Genomic DNA, 21,092 nt, shown 5'->3' with positions numbered 1-21,092 from the left:
TGAGTCAGTCAGTCAGTCAGTGAGGGCTTTGCCTTTTATTAGTATAGATATATATATATATATTGCCAAACTTAGTTTTCTAATTTCTGTATTGTTCCCAAAACACAGAACTTGGGAAATAACACATCACTTAATTAGCCCAGGAGTCCAATTAAAAACAGAAGCTGGTTGGAACAAAAACGTACAACCACAGGGGGGCCACAGGACCGAGGTTGGGAAACACTGCTCTGTATAGTCTTTGTAAGGGGCCAGACACAATTAAATAACATTTTCTTTTTGCTTTGGTGCATAGAGAGATGAAGTTCCCCCTTATTACCTCAGATTGCTGTAAATAAATTTTGTTGATTCCAACAGGCAGCAATAAGGTAGTTACTTCATTGTCAGCCAGAAGATCCAATTTAGACTCAATGTCGAATACCTTCACTCTGGGAGGCATTTAATATTAAATGCTAGATTAGTTGGAATTCTAACATTCTGCACTACAGAGTCACCAGTTATAAGCACTTTATTTTTCTCAATCTTAACACACGTGCTGCTGAGCGCTGAGAATCTGTTCTGGGTCAGAGTTGGTGACCTGGGTGCTGAGGGAATACATTTTGATTTCTTAGACCCCCATCTCACTGTTACCCACTTGCCCTGCGTCTGAATTGGTGCTACTGATTTTGGCCACATTCTGACTACAGTGGGACCTGGAGAGACTGAAGCTGAATTGCCTAAACAAACCGCATCAGTTCAATTTCAATCCAAAGTTCCTAACATGGTCCTCCAAATCGCATAAAAAGCAAGGAGTAGTATAAAATAAAGTTGTTTTTGTTAAAGATGTGTTTTCAGCTTGAGAATCAAGTGTATTGGATAATTTTTTATATCTGAATTAAAAGAGAATTTTAGAATTTTTTATTTTATTGATTTTTTTTGAAGAACACAACATTCCATTCAATCATGTCAAACTTAAACTAGAATTAAACCCCCACCTGGGGGAAAGAGAGGAGAGCCTACAACAAGACTAAATCTTTAAAAACAACAAAGGAGAATATACACCCCCCCCCCCCCCCCCCCAGTATAAATGCTTATTCTGAAATTTGATTCATTTTTTCCAATTTCAAATAGTATAGAACATCAGTTACCCACTAATCTATAACATTTGGGCTGGTTTTCTTCCATTTCAGTAAGATATGTCGATGTGTTAGTCGTGTGGTATAAGCAATTACAATCAAGTTGTCTTTCTCCACTTTAAGCCCATCCAGTAGTACACCAAACACCGCTCTTAATGGGTCAGGAGTGATTGTGACAGCAAGGCTTTCTGATAGACTTTCAAATATTTTTGCCCAGAATGATGTTAATTTGGTGCAAGCCCAAAACATGGCCAAGTGAGGCTTGAGCTAGATTGCAACATTCACAGGTTGAATTTTGCCCTGGATACAATTTGGACAATTTTTAAACAAGATAAATGTGCTTGATAAAAGATTTTAAGTTGGATGATTGAATGGTTTGTACATGGAGCCGGAGTATATTCTGTGCATGGCTGACTTCCACTCGTTTTTGGAAATGTTAAGACAAAGATCCTTTCTCCATCGTACCCTGGGATCTTTGAAAGGAAGAGACTTAAAAATATTTGTATATGTTATTGAGATGCTGTCTCAGTATTGCCTATGGAACAAAAATGGGTGGTAAGTGAGGAAAATTGGGGGGGGTTCCTTTTAGCGAAGTTTCTAATTTGAAAGTGAGTGGAAAAATTAGTGTTGATTGGAAGTTAAATTTGAAGCGCATTTGTTCATAAGATACAAAGACATTATCCATATACAAAGTACGCGTGTTTTAATCCCGTACTTTTTCCAAACATGTGATTTTAGTTTTGAGAGGCGAGAAAAAGGTCATTATATGCAAGAGATAAGAGCTGCCTTAAAGTGCTTTCTATATTGGTTCCATGTTCTGAGTGATATGGAACCCTTGTATTTTTGAAGTCATAAACACTGACATGGTGGTTTTTAGTGTTTTTTGTTCCTTCTGTCTTATTGAAAAAATGTTTTTGACCCCAGTGTATTGATGATTTTTTGCCATGTTATCTATGAAAAACTAGAAAACAAATCTGCCAAAAGGACTGGTTGCTGCATATAGTGGAGAAAGTGATAGTGAGGAGGAGACTGAAAAAGCTGTTAACCACGAGGAGAGAATGATGGACTGGAACAAACTTGCCTGCCTGCTTTGTAGAAGACAGTTTCCAAGTAAAGAAGCACTGATACGACACCAGCAACTTTCTGATCTTCATAAAGTAAGTTAGCTGAAGTAATGAGTGTATTATTATAAATTATAATAATTTATTATATATGTAATTAATATATAATTATAAATTGAGCTGCTTCATCTCTTAAATTTTGAAAAATTAGCATAGCTTTTAGAAATGTTAACTGCACCGTTTTGGAACAGTCTGATTTTAGACCTGAATGTCAATATATTATAGAATTAGGACTTTCTATAATTAGGAAGTTTTTCTTCACATACAGAACCATAGTCGCAAGGAAAAAGCTACCAAGTAGTATGGTAGACAGTAGAACTTCAGGGACCTTCAAAACTAGACTTGTTATATGGACATTTTCAATAGAATGTGATGGCTTCTCAAAATGACCTACAGTAATGTACTGAAGTTACAGGAATAGATTCAGTCTGTGTGTAGTTATGGGCCATAAATTGAAAGTTCTGGGGACTCATGTATAACCATGTGCATAGAATTCACACTAAAACATGGCGTATGGACAAAAGTGGAAATGTGTGTATGCACGAAAAAATCCAGATGCATAAATGTGTGTAAACCAAGTTTCACGCATTTGTCATTTACATATCCCAATGAACATGTAATTTAACATGCATGTGCCTACAGCCCAACCCCAACTACTCCCATAATTTTGCATATTTTAATGCACATGTAAATATCACCTTCCATTCAGTGTTTGGTTTAAAAAACAATGGAAAATGCACATGAAAAAAAGGAAGAATTTCAGCAAATGCGAAGTGGAGGCAAGGAAAAACTTGCTATTTGTTGGCTTATGCAGTGGTATAAGAAACAAAAGCATTGCAGAGACACTCGAAAGTTCAAGTTCAGAAAGTTGAACAGTGACCAAAAGATACAGTTGACATGAAAAGGCGAGTTGCAGCCCACCGCCTGTTTTTATTCTGTTTGAGACAATATTACAAAAGTTGACCCCTGTGCAATGCTCAGGCGGTGATGGTGCTGCTGTGCCGAGTATGTCTTCGGGCGCTGGCTACACGCACACCTCTGCCTCAGAAAACGCTAAGAGGCCATCTTGCTGTGTGCTGACAGACTGTTCTGGAGTCACAAAATGCAATAGTGGATGCTTTAACACTAGAATTACCAGAGCCTACGAAAAAACTTGTATATCCGGCCCACCTTAAATCGCTTCTTAAATCCGTTCACACCTCTCCGCCAGCATCCTTTGTCCTCTAAATGTGCTGATAAAAGACAAGCTGCCAGCAGCCGGCTATTCCATCCCCCCACCGACTTAGAACGTGAGCGAAGTTTTCCCAGCTCACGCCTTGATTGATTATGTGGGAGTGAAGTGGAGTTTTACAGTGGAAATAAGAGATCATTATTCTAAAGTAATCTGTGTAAACACATTGTTAAAACAGAAACTTTTTCATATTTTAGTAATAAATGTTACAAAATGTAGTAGGCATAAACTATAGAATATATAAAGCCCGAGTTCCAAAGATCAAATAAACACTTTCACAAAAGCTTCAAGAATGATTCAACAGCTTCTGTGGCGTAGCGCGCTAAGATTTACCTCTTAGCGTAGAGCAGCTTTTCCTTGCCTCACAGACCTGAGTTCGATTCCCTGCTGGGGATGAAGTGTTGCTTTTTTTTTTTTCTTTTCTTTTAAACCTCAAACGGACATAAAATTTATACATTGGTATGCACTGTCCGTTACTGAGATCGTTATATTTTCATGTGGGATGCTCCTTTTCAAATATTTTTTTAACAATTGAGACTGCAATTAACAGGAACAACTGTCCTTATAACTTATTTTTAAGATCCATAACACACAGACAGACAGAGCACTGCGTAATAGAGAGACAGACAGGCAGAGAAGTCACTAGATATATAAATAAACAGGGAAGCCACTTGTACTGAAAGAAAAAAAGAACAACATGTGCGTTGTCCCTGCTGCACTGAATAAGCGCAGGCGCTCTAACATCACCCCTCCCCCCATCTGACTAAGATCGGGGGAGGGGTGATGTTAGAGCGCCTGAGCTCATTCAGTGCCACAGGAACAACGCACGTTGATCTTTTTTCTTCTTTCAGTACATGTGCCTTCCCTGTTTATTTATATATCTCTGCCTGTCTGTCTCTCTATTACGCAGTGCTCGTCTGTCTGTGTGTTATGGATCTTAAAAATAAGTTATAAGGACAGTTGTTTCTGTTAATTGCAGTCTCAATTGTTAAAAAAATATTTTAAAAGGAGCATCCCACATGAAAATATAACGATCTCATTAACTGACAGTGCATACCAATTTATAAATTTTATGTCCGTTTGAGGTTAAAAAGAAAAAAAAAAAAAAAAAAACATTTCATCCCCAGCGGGGAATCGAACTCAGGTCTGTGAGGCAGCAGAGCTGTTGTGCTCTAAGATGCAAATCTTAACGCGCTACACCACGGAGGCTGTTGTACCATCCTTGAAGCTTTTGTGAAAGTGTTTATTTGATCTTTACACATTCTATAGTTTATGCCTACTACATTTTGTAACATTTATTACTAAAATATGACAAAGCTTCTGTTTTAACAATGTGTTTACACAGATTACTTTAGAATAACGATCTATTATTTCCACTGTAAAACTCCACTTCACTCCCAGATAATTAATCAAGGCATGAGCTGGGAAAAGTTCGCTCACGTTCTAAGTCGGTGGGGGGATGGAATAGCCGGCTGCTGGCAGCTTGTCTTTTATCAGCACATTTAGAGGACAAAGGATGCTGGCGGAGAGGTGTGAACGGATTTAAGAAGCGATTTAAGGTGGGCCGGATATACGAGTTTTTTCGTAGGCTCTGGTAATTCTAGTGTTAAAAGATGTGGCCAGTGAACTAAGGAATATAGGGCTGTACTATGTGATATTGAATGAAATGAATTGGTTAAAAAATAAATGATGCATCTGATTACCTGTTTTTAATTTTGTCTAATTACATTCAAATGAAGTTGTAACGCTGTTTAATCTTGCTGATCATTTGTTGGGTCAGGTTCATCATAGCGCATCTTTTCAGGTACATGCTTGCCTACTGCGACGCACTTTCTGTGCACTATAGATCAGCACATTAATAGAGTGGAAATGCTTTCTATTTACATAACCAGATTCAGAGGCTTTATACCGTAGTGACACAACAGATCTATTCTCTGCTCTTTACATTGCTGTTTTCTGGTGACTTGCTTTCTTTAAAAGGACTGCTTGCCTTTTGCCACAATAGTTGGAAAAAGCAGTTGTAACTGTGCAGAGCTGCTGTTGTCATAGGTTTTCCAGTTATATATGATGTAATGTCAGCTCATTCTTCTGGTGATTCATCCCTGGCTGATGTAACTTGTCCGGCGTCATTGCAATAGCAATGTGCATGCAGCTGACCGCTCTGATTACATTTGGAAAACTGGATGTTGCTGCGAATTTCGCTTTTATGTTTGCCACTTCAAACACAGTGTAAGGAACTCTTATTTATCTGAATGACAAGCGAATAATACCATCTTATACAGCTGATATGGCACAACTCGGTGATGTTTAATACCCAATTGTCAGCAAGTTCATGTTGAAAAGCTCCTGCGGCTAAAAACCAGAGAGTGGAATGAACCTGCGAAGGAGCAGGTACAGCACAATTCCTGAAAGTCTGCCTTTGTAAAGACAGTGCCAGTTAAGCACACAGCCCTAAGAGGATTGCTCTTAGAAATCGAAATCGACTTAGAAGCCAGTCATCATCAGCTGTAAATATGCACTCTATAATTCTTCCATTTGCGATGTCTTCTAACAATGTTAAACTTGCAATGGTAGTTGGAATAGTTTGGCCATTCCATGCACCATTATATTGATTACAATCAGGTGAATTAAATTTGCAAACGATATGCAATTAATTTCGGTACATTTGATAAAACCTGCATCATAGATATGAATCTAAAAAAGAAAAGCACACCACAGAAACAGTAGCATTACATTGATGCTTGGTGTCACCAGTTTGCAAAACCAAGCAGAAATATGCATACGCAGGTGGTTGGGGGGGGGGGGGGGGGGTGCTGCCATGAAAATGTGCATGGCTTTATGCCACATTTAGTTTTATACGTCTCTAAGTGAGCGTGGAAACGGGCGCACGCAACATTTTTGTGCGTTCACGACATTTATACATGAAGCCCCAATGTATTTTGATTCTGCTGCATTTAAATCTTTACTCTGTAAAACACAAAAACTGAGATGTGAGATTTTACTGAAAACACACTGTGCATCAGTTGTAATTTTTTTTTTTTTTACATTTCCTCCAGTAGTCAGTTATTGATTATATGTGACGTGTCATCCAGCTTCTCAGTACTTTCTATTTTCAAAATACTTTAATAATGAGTAATATTTTCTTTGTTGTCATCATGAAGCCACTGAGGGGCCTTCTACAAGGTGTTGTGACAGTGTTAGCCTCTACAGTAACTAGCCGAAGCCCGCCGTAGCATACGGCGGTGTAAGAATAGGAACGGAAAACCGTGAGAAAGGAATTCAGAAATCAAGAAGAAATGAATACTTCTTGAAAGACACAGTTATGAATAGGTGTTTTGGTGGAGACGACAGATAATGAGTCGAAAGATCTACTCGTACTACAATATCCGGTCTGTGCTCTGGTCTTTGGGTATCCGACAGTGCATGTAGAATTTCTGGCCAAGCAGGATTACATGTGAAAGTGGTAAATAAATCGGGCTTTCTGAATTTACATACCATGGCCATGCCATCCTGATAGTTTTGTTTCATGTATCTTGGACTTCCTGGAAATGTGGACGGTAATATGATCATTTTGCCTACACGTACGTTGTTTTTTTCAGCGTTTGCTTGCAGTGCATCTGATAGTCCTTTGTATTGTTCCACACGCAGATCTTGTTGATGTAATCTGAGACAGTTGAGACGCGCGCCCTCTGTTTTAACATATGCATCTACGACGTACTGTTGGAATAGTTTGCCGCTGGAGTGCAAAATACTAAATGTATTCCTCATTGCTAATATGTACGCGTAAAATTGGCATTGAGTAAGCTTTATTTACTTGGTGGTTCTTTTATCGGGAACATGTAAATTTTTGTGCCAGCCCATGTCTCCGTAAGTGAATAAAAGTAGGTAAACCATAGGTTCGCAATTCATATTGAGCGTGGAAATCTGTTTACAGGAGTTGCCTATGGGATAGATGCAAATGTACCTTTTGGCAGGCAGTTCGCCATCTTCTCCGATGAAAATTGCTGCAACATCGGTGTGACATGTCGAGGCATTGTATCGTCGTAAATCCTGCCTAGGGTTTTCCTTGAAAACCATTCGTATAGATGCTGTTGGATTGGACCGAGTAATTTCATGCTTGTGTTTGTCTGATTTAGCGAAGGGGTTGATGGTTCTGAGCATGGAATCTAGCTGGAGAAGTAAATTTTCGCTGCATGCAGAGTTTGCTTTATTTTATAAGCGTACTTCAGTAGCTTGTGCTGTGTCAAAAACATACAACTGTCCATATGCTGGAGAGGTAGAAGTGTTAGCGTATAGTGGAGAGATTTGGTGATAAATTTGCCCGTGTATTTTAAAGCAGTATGGTCCGTGGCCAGGAGGTTGAGTTATCTGTGCACCCATGACAGCAAACGCTAGAGAAGAGTTGTATTCTTGAGTGTGTTCACGATAATTTTTAGCTTCTGATGTTTGCTGTGTAAGAAGCTGTTGTAAAGACACAGGTGACTCCCACAAAGGTGGTAAAGCTACTTTACCGATGTGGCAGCACCTCGAGTACTTGCTGGATGTATTACGCTCAGCAGGCCAGTATAGTGCATGACAGTGTTTGCACTGCTGGTCTGGAGTCCCAATGTGTACTCTTGGATGGGAAGACATGAATTAGGTGAAGAAGTACCTGTGGTAACGGGAAGAGGATTGTGTGTATGTCTGCTGAGACTGCGTTGGTTTGGAAATGTTGCTTTGCAGATGTCGCATTGCAAGAGTTGTGAATGAGTTTTGTTGTGTTTAGTTAGACAATCCTGTGTAGTGAACTTCTTATTGCATTTCTGGCATTCATATAATTGTTGGGAAGAATGCCTTTTCTTGTTTTTAGCAAGTGAGGTTCGCGTTTGAAAAGTTTTGTTGCAGGAATCGCACTGGAAGAATGTGGGGAAGGGTTTGGAGGAGGACGAATAGGAATCGAGAAATGCCGTGTCGGCTGTGTGTGGGCGGGACCGGTTTTGAAGAGGAGCCACAGGCAGTGTGGGGAAGGGTTTGGAAGAGGACGAATAGGAATTGAGAAATGCTGTGTCGGCTGCATGTGGGCGGGACTGGTTTTGAAGTGGAAGCAGGACGAACCAGAAGAGAAATATATATGAGATTATTAGCTGATATACAGTGTGTAAAAGATTATCCATCCATCCATTATCCAACCCACTATATCCTAACTACAGGGTCATGGGGGTCTGCTGGAGCCAATCCCAGCCAAAACAGGGCGCAAAGCAGGAAACAAACCCCGGGCAGGGCACCAGCCCAACGCAGGGCTTGCGCGCACACACACACACACACACACACACTAGGGACAATTTAGAATCGATAATCCACCTAACCTGCATGTCTTTGGACTGTGGGAGGAAACTGGAGTACCTGGAGGAAACCCACACAGACACGGGAAGAACATGCAAACTCCTGGACTGAAGTCCAAATATTAAATAAACACTTTCACTAAAAGTATAACAAAACAGGTGCACCTTTATTCAAGAATATACCCGAAGAAAAAAGAAATTATTCAGTTTACATGTTGGTGTCAGTATGTAAAAACCAAAGTCCATTTATCAATTGCATGGGTGGGTTAGAGGTAGGAACGACTGCCTCTAAATTAAGAGATTGTGAGTTTGATCCCAGGTCTTCCCCACATTTTCTGTTCTTAAGTAGCAAGCAGCTATTATTATTACTATTATATAATAAAAACATACATTTGATTTGAGAGTGTAATACCCGTTGTAAATTTTTGTTACTTGTAAAAGTCAGTTTTTTTTTTATTCATTTTTATTCTCTTAGTTACATTCATGTGGTATAGCGAACTTGCCTCTCCCTCTCAGAGTTGATGGCGTTTATCTCCATTCTTTTCACATGTAAGTTTTGCTACTTGTAAAAGATATTGCTGAAGGGATATAAGCAGACACACCAACGCTGGTGAATCATGTTTTCTTGATATCTTGTTACTTGATTTTTTTTTTTAAATTCAGTTTTATTCTTGAATAAAGCACACTTGTTTCGTTATACCTTTGTGAAAGTGTTTATTTTATATTCCAGTAACCACTTGAATGTTATCAAATCTGTTTCTGCCTGTCTCATGCATACACACACACATCCATGCATGAAAACGCAATCATTTGAAAATGCTGTATTATTTGAATATTGGTCAAGATTGGAAAAAAAAATCCATCTCTGCATTGTGGTGCATAGTACTGGAATGCAGACAGACTTTTTTTTGGGTGCATACACAGTCAGCATGGCACTGCTATATCTAAATACTAGCGTGGAGAATTGCACGCGTACTGAAGTGACTTTAGCTGCAGGTGGAAGTTCCCATCCCACTTTATCGTGCAAAGCAGAGTTGCGTTGCAGTGCAGCAGTTTATTGGTCAGCAAATACGAAGTGAAGAAGTTGTCAGTTGTGACTGTTCTGCCTTTGTCCAGAAACGGTTTTATGACCTCAGTCTCGGAAAGTCCTTCTCCTGTGGGACGACTGGGATGTTTTCCTAAATAAGGAGTGGCATTCCACATGTACATGCAAATGTGTTGTTTTTCACACGTTCTGCACAGGTGTCTGTTGTCAAAGAGCAAATGCCACATGATGGTCTGATAGCAGTCACAGGGCATCATATCTTTGATTGCTTGTACAACAAATAGTTCTGAGCAGGCATCAATCAGAGCATCAACTGTGGTCATTGCTGCTCTTGTAAAAAGAATGGAGATAAACACCATCAACTCAGAGAGGGAGAGGCAAGTTCATTGTACCATATAACCATGACTTAGAGAATAAAACTGAATAAAAAAGTGCTAAATTTTAAAAGCAGCAAAAATTTACAACGGGTGTTACAGACTCAAATCAAATGTATGTTTTTATTATATAATAGTAATAATAATAGCAGCTCACCACTCAAAATGGAAATTGTGAGGAAGACCCGGGATCGAACTTGCAACCTCTTGATTTAGAGGCAGTCGTTCTCACTTCTAACCCACCCATACGATTGATAAGTAGGCTTTGGTTTTTACATACTGACAGCAACATGTAAACTGAAACATTTCTTTTTTCTTTGGTTATATTGTTGAATAAGGTGCACTTGTTTTGTTATAACTTTTGTGAAAGTGTTTATTTGACATTTGGACTTCAATCTTCACACATTAATTTTTACTATAACATGAAAAAAAATTCTATTTTAGTTATGTGTTCAACATTTCTTGCATCGCATTTCCTATCATCCTACATTTACCCAGATCATTGTAGACACGGAACACACATGAAATGTATATATTCCAAATAACAAGATATTATTTACCCTATACAATTCAAAGCACCTCTCACCCAGATAAGCAGACTTGAGCTGGGAGAACTTCAGCTGCGTCGGTGGTGGGGTGGGGGATGGGATAGCAGGCTGCGGCTGCCTGTGCTGATTGACACATTTGCAAAACAAAGATGCTGATGGAGAGGTGCGAAGGAATTTAAGGTGGCCTGGGATTATGACTTTTTTTGTAGGCTTCAGGAATTCTAGTGTTAGTAAGATGTAATATTGTATTTATATAACAACCAAAAGACAAAATGAGAAAATTCTGTTAGTTAGTAGATATCAGAAAAGTTATACCTCTGTACTGCATGGTAATTGTAAAATAAAGTATAAAATAAATAAAGAATTTAAAAAATTTAAATATCTAAGCCAATTTGCCATTGAGTCTTTTCATGTACTGTAAACTATATGGTGCAGGCTAGTGTTCAGTGCATTGTAACCTAAGTGTTGATCACCATAATCTTAATTGTTTTTTAAATTGTTAAATATTTATGTATAAAATGATTCCCTGTTTAGAGGCTGAAACAGCATAAGGCATTTGACCTTTAAAATGGCAAATGACAACAGGTAAAGAAACTGCACCAGACAGTTGTATAAAGTTTTCTCTTTAACAACTCGGCAGAATTTTGAGATTAAGCTATGTGTAATCAGACTTTGATTGGGACATGTCATTGTACTATATGAAATGGTGATTTTGTGAGCGGTCTGGTCAGTCAGAAAAGCCTATAAAAACACTCATTGTCAGGGCTAAAATCCAGACATAAAAGCATACTTCAGGTTCTGTCCAGTGTCTCAGTTCTGCATGTAGAATTACAAATACATCCTTATTTCTGTGAGCTAATTATTTCTTCAATAGTGTCATATTAGTCATAGCTAGTAAAATGTTAGGGCCCTTGAAGTGGCTAATGAGTAAGTGTAAATATATTTCTATCTTTTTCTTTCGTAGCTATTCTCAATTTTATATGAGGACTCCAAAATTTCAGTATATGAGGTCCCTGTTTTTTTCACTAAACTTCTCTATTTAACATATAAATATAGTAATTACCTCCAAGGGCATCTTTTCTATAAGAAAAAAGCAACAAAGAATATTGAGTTTTATCGGATCATATACAGGTCAAATTCCATTAGAGTAAAGTGCTTGGGGCTAAGAAAATAATTATTTATAACAGAGATTTTGTTATAATGGAGTGTAGTCTTTTAGCATGTACAGTTGACAAATCTGACTATGGAATGCCGAAACTTGATTGCAGTGTCTATTTACTTCTTGATGTCATCAATTTATCTGTAATGTAAATTTTTTTAGTTACGTAAATGATGTGCCTCGGTGTCCTTTTAGTATTACAGTAATCCCTCGCTATATCGCGCTTCGACTTTCGCGGCTTCACTCTATCGCGGATTTTATATGTAAGCATATCTAAATATATAACGCGGATTTTCTGCTGCTTCGCGGGTTTCTGCGGACAATGGGTCTTTTTACTTCTGGTACTTGCTTCCTTAGTTGGATGGCCCAGTTGATTTCATACAAGAGATGCTATTGGCGGATGACTGAGAAGCTACCCAATCAGTTCCTGTGTGCTGCTGATTGGCTCAGCGACGGAGTGCTGCATTAACCAGGAAGTCTCATCTTACTCATTCAGCATTAACGTGCTCCTGCTACTGCTTCAGGGGCCGTGTCCAAGCGCCAACAGAAGATGCAAATGATTGCAGAAAAGGTAAAAGTTTTGGATATGTTGAAGGAAGGGAACAGCTACACCGCTGCAGGACACCATTACGGCATCAATGAGTCCACGATTCTTTTTATTTAAAAAGGAGGAAAAGCATATAAGATCTATGGCTGCAGTGTCCTTTAACCAGGGCGCAAAATGAGTTGCAAGTGGACGTGATAAGGCAGTAGTCTGGATGGAATCTGCTTTAGGGATTTGGATTGAAGAGTGCTGGAAGAAGAACAACTGTCGACTGAAGAGGCTCCTTTAGAAGAGCTGTAACGCTATCCTTTGTTGTGCAGTAAAATTATTATCGGACAAGTCGTCGTGTCATTGTTGGTGAGTAACCATAATTAATTATCTACGTACAGTACTTATTACATGTACATAATTTAGTGTCACTGTACACACATTTTACTGTATACAATTTTTCTTGCATTGTACATATTTATTGCTGGTGGCCTGTCTGTCGTAATGGCTGTAACATATGTGATATCGGAGACGCTCGATATCTTTAAAATAATATTTAGGTTTTACTGTATATAAACTGTGTTTACATACATAATTTCAACGAATCTTACCTAATATCTAAGAGAATACAAAGGGTTTATGCTGTATAATTGTGCGGGAAATGTTTATAATAGTGTGGGAGAGTTTATAAGGGCTTAAAATATATAAAAATAACCATATAAACATATGGTTTCTACTTCGCGGATTTTCACCTTTCGCGGGGGGTTCTGGAACGCAATCCCCGTGATGGAGGAGGGATTACTGTATTAGAATTCGAGTTCTGGGGTTCCCCTCTGTCTGGAACACGTGGCACTTTTGTTACCAAAATGGTACCTCTCTGTGTCCATAGCACAGGCTTTCCTGAGCAAGCGCTGTTTGAGTTACATAAATGACACCCCTCAATGTCCAAAGCTCATACCCCTTAACTTTCAAAAATGGCACACCTCTGGTGACATCGCCTATTGGATTGATCGTCTCTCTCTCTCCCTCTGGCTGCTATGTTCTCTTTTGTGAGTCACCTTCTTTTTAACCTGTAAAAGTTTAACAGTTTAAGGGAATGAAGGCCACATTTGTAAATAAGAATAGTTGGATGCATATATTAGCAAGTACTGAATTGAAAGATTACTTTGTGCTGGTGTTCATATGATAAAATCTGTGGCAAATTTATTAAACAGGTTGGAAACACAACTCAGCCAAACACAGATTCAAGATTGAATAAAAAGTTATTCATTTTACAATATTGCCTTCAAAGGGTTAAAGTCGGTAGAGCCTGTACAATACTCAAAACAGCACTTCCTTCTACTTCTCCTCCGCTAATGTTGTCTACTGCCTCCTGACTCTGACTCACTGATATAGAGGAGGCAGCTTCTTTAATGCTGGACCCAGAAGTACTTCTTAGGCCACAGCATTGCATGTTGAAAGTAATCTCGAACTAGGCGGAAGCCTCCAATGTAGCAGTACCTTTTCCCGTAAGTTCTCCCTGTTGACACCCAATTACCTCAACAGGGCTACCCATCAGGATTGCAGCTCCCAATATGTCCTGTGGGTGTACAAATAGAAGTTTAAACAGAGGGATGCTGCCACCCTATGTAGAGGGAAAATTTATTGCCCTGGGAAGCTGTCCTTCCATTATGGAATCCTGTCCCACCAAGGAATCACCATCCATCCTAGTGTAGATGCCAGTCCATACATTATGGTGTTTACAAACTTTTGCCTAGCTATAGGTACATCCATGATGCATCCGGTCTGCAGTAACCTTTCTCAAGCTCTGCACCTGCAAGAGTTTGGCAATTGTTGAGTAAACCAAGTGACATAAATGTGCAATCTAACTGGCCACTTGGCAGACATTTTGTTGTAATGAATTTTGTAGATAAAACAGATTTTGCCGTAATGAGGTTTTTTTTTTAATATAAGTTCTATAAGAAATTGGCCAGGACCAAAAAAAAGTTTGAATTTGACCTGTATTTTTTGTGGTATAGTTCATGGTGAATTAAGGTGTTGACTTAACATGCTCGGAATTATATGGATTTTGGTTGGTGTTGGTGCCCTCCATCATACTCCTACCAAATAAGTAAAAAAGGAAAGCTAAGCGAAAACAAATATGAAATAAAACATGTGCCTATATTTTCCAATAACCCTGAGACATGCACCATAGACAATAATGCTTAGATTGAATATCAATACACCAGCAAACTACATACTGTAGCAGTGCAGCTGAGTAGTTTGACTTCAGTCAGGCATATTGTAAGAAGTACCTAAATGTAATAAGATGAATATTTCTAAATAAGATCAATATTTAAACCTCACTTAATCAAATTTGTCCATTTTTCATTTCAATTAATAATTAGTCTAATGATGGTGGTATCATCAGTGAACTTAATTATTTTTACTTAAGGGTCAGTGTACCTACAGTTATTGGTGTACAAGGAGTAAAGTGGAAAGTGGGGCTCCTGAGCTGATATAGCAATGGTCTGAGAGGTGTAAGCCCATCTGAACATTCCGTTTCCTGTTTGTCCCAAAAAAAAAAAAAAACTGTAAATCCATTAACAGATTGAAGCATTCAATTAAGTTTGTAGAACTTTAGTTAACAACAGTCCAGGGACAATAGTGTTAAATGCTGTACTGAAGTCTGCAAACCATCATGTGGCATACTGAAGGTTACTTTATAGTGTGAATGCTCTAGCACAGGGGTGCCCAATGCATCAATCGTAATCGACCAGTAGATCGCAAAGGTAGTGCAGGTAGATCGTGTTGCATTCAAAAAAAATTTTTTTAAACATTAGTCTATCATGTATCCTCCCTATGGCATTTGCCACTTGATTGACATACAGGGTGGCCAGTCTGAGATCTCTTTTCTTCTAACACACTGGTCATCCCAAACGCACGATTCAACGCGTGAGCTACTTCAAAACTCCGGCTGTGATCTAGTTAGCCTTCCAGTTTATATCGACTAAAGAAGGGATTTTTAAAAAAAAATTTGTTTGGGGGGGTATGGGCTGGATGAGGAATTGGAAGAGGATTTTTTTTCTCACAATGTCACAATCGAAGTGCGTTTGTCTGATCTGTCAATCTATCATTGCTATTCCAAAGAAGGAAAATGTGGAAAGGCACTTTCGGACTGTTCATAAAAACTATGAAACTGAATTGAAAAAAAAAGCACGTCCAATCCGGACGTTGGCGCTATACACATGCAGAGCAGGTTAGAGATTATGAAAGCAGTGGAATTCGAAACGCTCAAAAAAAAAAATAGTTGGCACGATACACATGTGGAGAAAGTTAAAGAATATGAAAGTAGGAAAATTAGAAAGTATAAAAAAAAGAAAGTAAAGATCGCAGGAGCGCAAACAATAACGGAAATTATTACTCGAAAAAAGGAAAATAATCACCATGAACCAGGTGTCATAAAAAAAGCAGGATAAAGCGAGGTCAGAAATAAAAGACAGAGTAGAAAACAAAGTAAAACATCATAAAAAGGTTAAAAAACAAGGGGGCCAAACACATGCAGAGCAGGTTAGAGATAATGAAAACCGGAATTCAAAAGACTCAAAAAAAACATAAGCGCGAAACACATGCAGAGCAAGATACAGAATATGAAAGCAGAAAAAAAGGACAATGTCAAAACTTTGACAGACGGTTTCAAGACTCAGCTTTACTTGAGCCAATTGCTACATTTAACACTAGAATTACCAGAGCCTACGAAAAAACTCGTAACACACACGAAACACACACGAAATGCATGTGTTCCAAATAACGATATAGTATTTATAAAAGGTGTCATTATAAACTTCATGTCTACATTTTGTCAATTATTACTAAAACATGAAAAACGTTTCTGTTTTAACAATGTGTTTACATAGATCTTTGTAGACACGGAACACACATGAAATGCATGTGTTCCAAATAACGAAAGGTGTCATTTTACTTGACTTCTCACTCTATACAACTCCAAGCTACTGACACGCAGGTAAACAGATTTGAGCTGAGAAAACTGTGCGCTGGTGGGGGATGTGATAGCAGGCTGTTTGCTGCTTATCAAACATTTACAGGACAAAAGACACTGATGGAAAAGTGTGAAGCAATTTAAGGTGGGACGGATCTACGAGTTTTTTCGTAGGCTCTGGTAATTCTAATGTTAAGTGCTATCCATTTGGGAAAGATGTTGAGGGTGATTCACCCACATCAAAAATTGCAACACTGTTTCACCTAGAGCTCCTCTACAATTGAGGATGATATTTTGACACTACAGTATGACATTCAGCTGAAGTCTGGGGCTCATGGACAGTTTTGGAACTTACTCACAGAGGAGAAGTACCCAAACATGAGGAAATCTGCTACCTCCTTAACTGCATTATTCGGCTCTACTTATTTATGCGAGTCGGCCTTTTCCCAAATGAAGATTATTAAATCCAAATACTGTAGTGACCATAAATGTATTGAATTGTTATTATGCCATAAGGGTTATTCAGTTATGCAAGGTAAGACAACATATATTTTATGTATAAAGTATACTCAGTATACAGTAATCCCTCCTCCATCGCGGGGGTTGCGTTCCAGAGCCACCCGCGAAATAGGAAAATCCGCGAAGTAGAAACCATATGTTTATATGGTTATTTTTAGAATGTCATGCTTGGGTCACAGATTTGCGCAGAAACACAGGAGGTTGTAGAGAGACAGGAACGTTATTCAAACACTGCAAACAAACATTTGTCTCTTTTTCAAAAGTTTAAACTGTGCTCCATGACAAGACAGAGATGACAGTTCTGTCTCACAATTAAAAGAATGCAAACATATCTTCCTTTTCAAAGGAGTGCAAAGCAAGCAGTCAAAAAAAAAATCAATAGGGCTTTTTGGCTTTTAAGTATGCGAAGCACCGCCGGTACAAAGCTGTTGAAGGCGGCAGCTCACACCCCCTCTGTCAGGAGCAGGAAGAGAGAGAGAGAGAGAGAGCCACAGAAAAACAAAGTCAAAAATCAATACGTGCCCTTTGAGCTTTTAAGTATGCGAAGCTCCGTGCAGCCTGTCCTTCAGGAAGCAGCTGCACACAGCCCCCCTGCTCACACCCCCCTACGTCAGCGCGAGAGAGAGAGAGAGAAAGTAAGTTGGGTAGCTTCTCAGCCATCTGCCAATAGCGTCCCTTGTATGAAATCAACTGGGCAAACCAACTGAGGAAGCATGTACCAGAAATTAAAAGACCCATTGTCCGCAGAAACCCGCGAAGCAGCAAAAAATCCGCGATATATATTTAAATATGCTTACATATAAAATCCGCGATGGAGTGAAGCCGCGAAAGGCGAAGCGCGGTATAGCGAGGGATCACTGTATATATATATATATTGTAGCAGTAGATGCTCGTGTCCACCTCTCGAACCCTCAGGTACCACTCTGATGACCAGGTGAATGTATAATAATAATAACTTTTTATTTTGTTATTATAATGTGCACAAAGCACCCTCCACTCCACACTCATTAAACACAATACTCTCTCTATAAACAATACTCCTCCTCTCCCAGACACATCGCCACCCTACCTCCCAGCTCAGTTCAAATGTCTGGGCTCACCCAGAGTCCTTTTATATCCCCTGACCCGGAAGTGGCTCCAAGCCAAACCCACAAGTCCGTTTTCCTTCCGGGTCAGGGCAAAGTCCTTTTCTTCATCCCGGGAGCACATTGTTCCTTCCGGACACGTGATGCTGACGCACTCCCGGGTTATAGGGCACACGAGCCCACTAGCCCCCCTACAGCGACTCCTGGCGGCCCCCAAGGTATCCAGCAGGGCTGTGTAACGACACTACAAAGTCCATGAGGCCCTGCTGGAACTCGGGGCACGAATATGCTGTCCGGAGGGCTCCTCCTAGCGGCCTGGGGGTGGCGACCGGAGTCCGTAGCCGGTCGTCTGTCACAATATATATATATATATATATATAAGTATTTTTAATGTAGGTAGATCATTTCAACCTGGTCATTTTAAAAGTAGCTCGCAAGCCGAAAAAGTGTGGGCACCCCTGCTCTAGCACTAAGTGAAGGCCCTTGTTCATGGCATCATCCACACTTATTTACCCTGCATGCAATTGAAGTATGTCAAGATGAAGAGCAGTATCGCACTTAAGATTGGTTAGAATTAGCCACTCAAATATTTTCACTGGAACTGATGTAAGTGGAATGGGCTTATAGTAATTGAGGCAGCCTATGTAATCTTTTTGGGGAATTGGAACAATAACAGAAGATTTAAAGCAATCTGGAACAGTATACTGTGCAAGAGACTGATCAAAGATGTCAGCAAAAAGAGGAGCAAGCTGACTTGCATGTTTGATTGTTGCGGGAGAAACTAAACTGAACTGGCAAACTTTTTGCAGTTCTGTCTTGCAAACAGCTTCCAGACATCATATTCCTTAATAGAAAAGGAAGAAGCGGACTGAGGCTTTTACAAAGAAGAGTCACAACCATTTCAGGATCGGAAGAGCAAAACAATTGTTGCTGGTCAGCTCCATGTAGTTTAAATCTGTTAAATTGTTAAGTTCAGTGGTCAGGTTTGTGCAATTAAAGTTGGCCATCATTATTATTGGGGAGTTCGGTTACCGTTCTCCAAACATGTGATGTAATCTGCTAATTGCTGTTGTGCTTCATTCACATTTGCCTCCAGCAGGATGTAAACTGCAGTGAGAATTATTGAAGAATATTCTCTAGGTGAAAGAATTACAGTTACCTACCGTAATAGCAAATAATATCTGATTGCTGGAGCAGAGATTTCACAATATGGAAACTTTAAACCAGTTTTTATTACTATAGAAACCAACACCACCACCTTTTCACTTGTTGCAAAGATCAGCTTCTATCTGCAGCTTAAAGGAAGAATCTTGGCTATATCCCCTCTGATATGGTGGCACAGCAGTAAGTTTTCTATGAAATCATCTGATTTGTGTATGCAGCTGGTGCCAAAATATTGTGACTGTATATGATACAAAACTTGTGGCAGTCCTGGTGGCACATGCATATTCAAAACCATATTTTTCTTTTCTTATGCCATGCTTCTTAGATCACATTTTTTATATGTAGAGCTGCCACATATACAGAATCACGTGCAGCCATAGTGGTTTGGTGGCAGATGCGCATTTAAATCAATTATCTTTCCAGAACGGTGCCTTGTATGCAGCGAAGTACCATATTGAATGGGTACTTCCAACTGCCGCTTTGATGTAACCTTAGATGTGTGTCAATATCAAGCAATGAAACTGGCCATTTCTTTCCCATTTTAATACACTGTTGGGTTTGCTGTGAGTGTGTCATCTTCCAGTATTGTACTCTTCACCTGTATTTTGTTCTTTCTAATCTGTGCTCTTTTCTCCATGTGGAATCTAGTACAGGCTGTGTACCAATTACTCTGAGTTGTTTGAAAAAATATGGTAATGACTTTCCCTGTGATTTTATATATGGCTTTATCTAACTGAATAACATAAACTGCAGAGCCCATGGGGTGCAGCAGCTGTGGCAGTTTTCTCCTCTTACATTCTTAGTTCTTGTATTTCACATAGCCAATTGAGCATGCTTCACAAGTGGTAGCATGGTGAAGCATGCACATAACAGTTCCATTATACTTTATACTCAAGACAATAAAGTACTCAATACTTAGATTTTTTGTAATAGATTTTCTTTTAAAGCAGACTGAAATGTAGAAGATAGATTTCAGTTGTAACTTGCATACATTTTGGTGAATTTAAATATTAAGAGAGTCATGTCCTGGCTACATCAAATTTGTTTTTGTGTAGTAGTGTGTATTGGTTTGGTGAAAGCAAGATTTATAACCCTTCTGGGTTTTAAATTGTATAAAATGACTTCTTGCTGGCATTTTTTTTAATTGGTGGTATATAAATAAAGCTGTGTGTTCAGTCTGTAACAGGGAATCGTGTTGTTTTTGGCAGTTGTTTGTACTTGTGATATTTGACATTTGTACTTTTGTCCTTTTGAAGTTCAGTTTTCTTTTTTGTGTATTTTAACTGATCCAAAAAGATTTGAATCTTTTATTAATTAGTTTGTAATGTTAAATGCAAATATTTAATTGTAGTTCAGTGAATTAGTAAAGAATAATAACCTTGCTGTTAAAAATAAAATAGTAAAGTGGTGTATTCTGTGAATTGCAGTGTCTCAGAAATCCTACATATGAAGAGATTTTTTATTATGATTTAAGAATAGTTGATATGATAGTGTATCTGTCAACAGGGTGTAAACAAAATTTTTTTGCTGTTTCTTTGTAGCAAAATCTTGAGCAGTGGAGGGGTCGAAAATCTGAAGTACATGGAATGAATAAAAGTGATGTGATGGTGAGTGTAAAATATATATATATATATAATATATATATATATATATACTGCCCAAAAAAATTGAAAGAACACTTATTAATCAGAGTATAGCATCAAGTCAGAGAAAGTTCTGGGATATTGATCGGGTCAGTTAAATGGCAGAGGGGGCTGTTAATCAGTTTCAGCTGATTTGGTGTTAATGAAATTAACAACAGGTACACTAGAAGGGCAACAATGAGACGACCCCCAAAACAGGAATGGTTTAACAGGAGGAGGCCACTGACATTTTTCCCTCCTCATTTTTCTATTTTTTTCA

The 21,092-nt window shown here is 38.8% G+C and overlaps 1 protein-coding gene across 4 annotated transcripts in view; it reads left to right on the top strand.

The window, feature by feature from the left end:
* rbm10 (RNA binding motif protein 10) overlaps positions 1 to 21,092 on the top strand; it is a 395,465-nt gene that overhangs the window by 360,430 nt on the left and 13,943 nt on the right. For 3 of the 4 annotated variants that reach the window (XM_051933537.1, XM_051933536.1, XM_051933535.1), the window contains exons 20-21: positions 2,078 to 2,269; positions 20,732 to 20,797. In XM_051933537.1, coding sequence (XP_051789497.1) covers positions 2,078 to 2,269; positions 20,732 to 20,797 — 258 coding nt within the window. The remainder of the gene's footprint in view (positions 1 to 2,077; positions 2,270 to 20,731; positions 20,798 to 21,092) is intronic. The other variant, XM_051933538.1, reaches the window with a different exon arrangement.

Source organism: Erpetoichthys calabaricus, chromosome 11, assembly GCF_900747795.2.
Source record: "Erpetoichthys calabaricus chromosome 11, fErpCal1.3, whole genome shotgun sequence".
In the NCBI taxonomy this organism is placed as follows: Eukaryota; Metazoa; Chordata; class Cladistia; order Polypteriformes; family Polypteridae; genus Erpetoichthys; species Erpetoichthys calabaricus.
The sequence above is the reverse complement of the archived record's forward strand: the minus strand, read 5'-3'. Positions and strand labels throughout refer to the sequence as shown.